Raw genomic sequence first — 3470 nt, 5'->3', positions numbered from 1 at the left:
TTGACTTCAAATAAAAATTGTAGGTCTTCTTTCCAGAGACGGAGGGAGATAGTAGTAATATTCTACTTTCTAATGATTGAGCACCGTCTTGTTCAAAAAAGGAGTATTGTCTTTTTTAATGTAATGAGTTGGTTAAGCCAAATGTGCCAGTAACTCACACTCATCGATCTGGATCAAATGAGGGGTTGCGAAAAAAAGGAAGAACAAAACACCACCCTGTCATATTCTTCTTCCTCCGACGACAAGATTGGTATCATTCGCAGCAACTGCCCAAGCAACCGCACCACTTTATTCCCTGCGTCGCCGAGCAAAAAGGTGGCTTGGCATCCGCGCTACTAACCGTATAAGAGGGCCCTCGAAATGCATCCCATTTCATAAGGACCAACTTGACCATCACCTTGTCTTCCCTAGCTACTTGATCTTACTACAGACAAGCAGCTGCAATGTCGACGGTCATCTCTTGCTCCCTCCTGAGCGGCCGTCCGGCGGCCGCACCATCGCTCTCCTCCGGCAATCGGTTTCCACCGACGACGGGGAAGGCTACCGCGGTCGCTCTCCCTTGTTTCCAGCGGCAGTCCAGGCCTTCCTCCGTGTGCTGTGCAAGCAACCCAAAAGGGGATCAGCACGTACCAAAGACGGATTTGCCGCCGTTCGGCATCTCCCCCGTCGGTAAGATAACTTTATTTATATTCCGTGCACCACACTGATCGTCATGTCACTCACACAACGAAATTATGTTGGTTAGCTCTGCTGCACCCCGGGTCGCCGCAGGGGGAGCGGTGGGGGATACAGGAGAGGGCCGACACCGTGAGCATGTGGTTCGAGGTGCCGGGCCTGTCCAAGGAGGACCTCGTCGTGGAGCTGGACGAGGACGTGCTCGTCATACGGAAGATGAAGACCAAGGCGGAGATAGAGGCTGCGAGGGCAGACGCTATCGCCAGCGGGATATCCAAGGACGCGGCCGGAGCGGCAGCGCACGACGGTGACATGTACGCGCGGCTACTCGTCCCGGCGGGCTACAACAAGGAGACCATCAAGGCGGAGCTCGCCTCCGGCGTTCTGAAGGTTCACATTCGTAAAGTCATGGAGTGCGCACGCAGGAGGATCAATGTCAACATCGACGTCAAGTAGAACTACTGCTTGCATAATGCAGCATACGCATGGACATCTCTACGTACGTTGACGTCCATTGCATCGAGGGAGAAATTGTCCAAGAGACCCATGAAATACGTCTTCATATGTACTTTTGTTCCTACTTAAACAAGGTCAAGTATTATGCATGTATCATGTATCACTTGTTTTCCAACCATGAATACAATTATTGATCAAACTGAACATTTGTTTTGCTATGTAAAAAGGTATTTGTTGTGTTTGTGAGTCTACGACTCCCCACCCCTATGTCACGTCGGTTGACAATTTGTCAAAGTCATGTCCACTCGATGAAGGTCCAACCAATGTCAACAAGTCAAAGAAAAGACTAAAATAGGAAATTATCTAATGATGAAGATCCAAGTAAAATAAGCTCGTTAGGTGGAGGGACATGTAGGAGCTAGCTTTACCATGGGCTACGGCCAGATGCAGAGGTCGGGGTCTTCCTCCTGTTCTAAAAAAATAAAAATAAAATAAGGGAGAGGATTCACGAGGAAGGCTTATCTTTGATGAGAGTTGCTAGTTGAGGAACTTCCTTCATCTCCACTCTCAATAGCCATAGATGAGATATCACAAGAGTTGCACGGTACCATGAAAGTATGGTAGCTTGAATGTTATAAACTCTGAATGAGTTGTTTGTGATAATTATTTCTTAGGGATTACAGAAATGTATTGCAAGGGTCTGTCATGGTAGCTACCTTTATCATGACATTCATCTATAGACAATCGAACAGAATATGTATCCTAACCATAAATTTTATGACTTACAGGTACATATTAAAAAACAATTCAAAGTACATAACCAAACACATTGCTGAATCGATCAATCAAATGCTTATGTCTAGTTTAGTTCGCTTGGTGCAGGACGTAAAAAAACCTAGCCCCTACCTCCAGATCAATAGCCCTCCTATTCGCTGCCGGACATTGCTCTGGCGTAGTGGACGAAGAAGAAGGGATTCCCATCTCTTTGATCAGCATTTCATGTTGCGAGACAATATCACCCCGGCGGTTATGGCCTTGTTGTCACGAATAAAAGTTCTCTGACTCCAGTCTCATCCCTGTGGAGGTTGTTCCCACTATTTTTGAAATTTTCAAGGGGGGGGGGGGGGGGGGCTCCCAGCCTAAATATATTCCATTCTTCTTTTTTACGAGACCACGACTACCTTGAAGGGAAGAAATCCCGCCACAGGCACTTGTTTTCTAAGCCTATGGGACCAGAGAGTTATGTCGATAATGATGTTTGCGAGCACGGTGTTGGTGTTAGCGTTGATCCCACATAGCACCTTAGAGTTCCTGGCATCCCAAAGCTTCCAAAGCACTAGTAAAAGATTAAGGGGGCGAATAGAGGTTGCAAACCTTGTGGCGTCGGCGGTGACCAAAAGCGATCGATGGGAGATAAGCTTGGGTGCACACCGATAGCACGCAAAAGTTTTTGAGCCGAGGTGCATATGAAGAAGCAAGTGATCCCTATCCTCCGATGCACATTGACAACGAGGGCTTGATCCCACATTGCTGAGGAGCTTGGGTGTTTAAGCTCCCGTCGTTCTTCATACGCGACATGTTGGTTCATTGTGTTGTTTTTCGCCATAGCTTCATGGTCATCATCGGTGAGATCGTTATCTTCGTTCAACAAGCTCTTCTTTTGAGTCTTTACGACCAAGGTCCTCGCCATGGTATGATGATATTGAGGTGCGGCTATTTCTCTATCAGGGGGGTACCCTCACCAATATGCTTGGTGTCGTTGTCAATGTCCATCATACGTGATGGTCTATGTTGTAGTCATTCGACGGGATTTAATCCATTATAGAGTCTTTGCATGTACTTTAATGGCTGAATTTTTTATGTTGTCCATCGTGGGCGAGAGGTATGTTGGCAAAATGACAACGTATTCGAAGTGGAAACAATTTTAAGGTGTATGATCTTGGTTATAACCTTCTCTTTGATTAGTATCGTTTCTGAATCTATGAGTTTAGTTATCCCATTACATGGCTGTATCCGATGTTTTGTTGATCTAATAAAAGTTAGATTGGGATTAAAATGAAAAACACAGTGCTTGTCGTCTACTTCTGAAAAGACAAGACAGTAGAGCTGCAAATTGGAGATAGGAAACATCCTCCAAATGCCAACAAACTAACACCCTGCCACCTCCACACTCCATGTCACTATAGGTAATGTTAAAAATCCGACGTCCGATTTTTAACCATGGCAAATAAGATGTTTTTATGGCAAATTCAGTTGGCCCGAGGATGTCAAATTCCTTTTACAAGCATGGCAAATCCTGGCAAAACACCGAACACGACAAAGGATTTGCTATGCTTGCT

At 45.9% G+C, this 3470-nt stretch overlaps 1 protein-coding gene across 1 annotated transcript; it reads left to right on the top strand.

Annotated features, from left to right (window-relative positions):
• Nucleotides 1–380: 380 nt before the first annotated feature.
• On the top strand, nucleotides 381–1335 carry LOC109763673 (small heat shock protein, chloroplastic). The gene is made up of 2 exons (XM_020322537.3): nucleotides 381–669; nucleotides 746–1335. The coding sequence occupies exons 1-2, from the start codon at nucleotides 444–446 to the stop codon at nucleotides 1129–1131; spliced, it is 612 nt and encodes a 203-aa protein (XP_020178126.1). The 5' UTR covers nucleotides 381–443; the 3' UTR covers nucleotides 1132–1335.
• Nucleotides 1336–3470: the final 2135 nt, after the last annotated feature.

The sequence above is a fragment of the Aegilops tauschii genome, chromosome 5 (assembly GCF_002575655.3).
Source record: "Aegilops tauschii subsp. strangulata cultivar AL8/78 chromosome 5, Aet v6.0, whole genome shotgun sequence".
NCBI lineage: Eukaryota > Viridiplantae > Streptophyta > Magnoliopsida > Poales > Poaceae > Aegilops > Aegilops tauschii.
This window is presented reverse-complemented; position numbering and strand designations above follow the sequence as displayed.

Coding starts and splice junctions, on each gene's coding strand:
- LOC109763673 (XM_020322537.3), top strand. CDS start 444: ATGTCGACGGTCATCTCTTGCTCCCTCCTGAGCGGCCGTCCGGCGGCC. Junction 670..745: donor GTTCGGCATCTCCCCCGTCG/GTAAGATAACTT, acceptor TATGTTGGTTAG/CTCTGCTGCACCCCGGGTCG.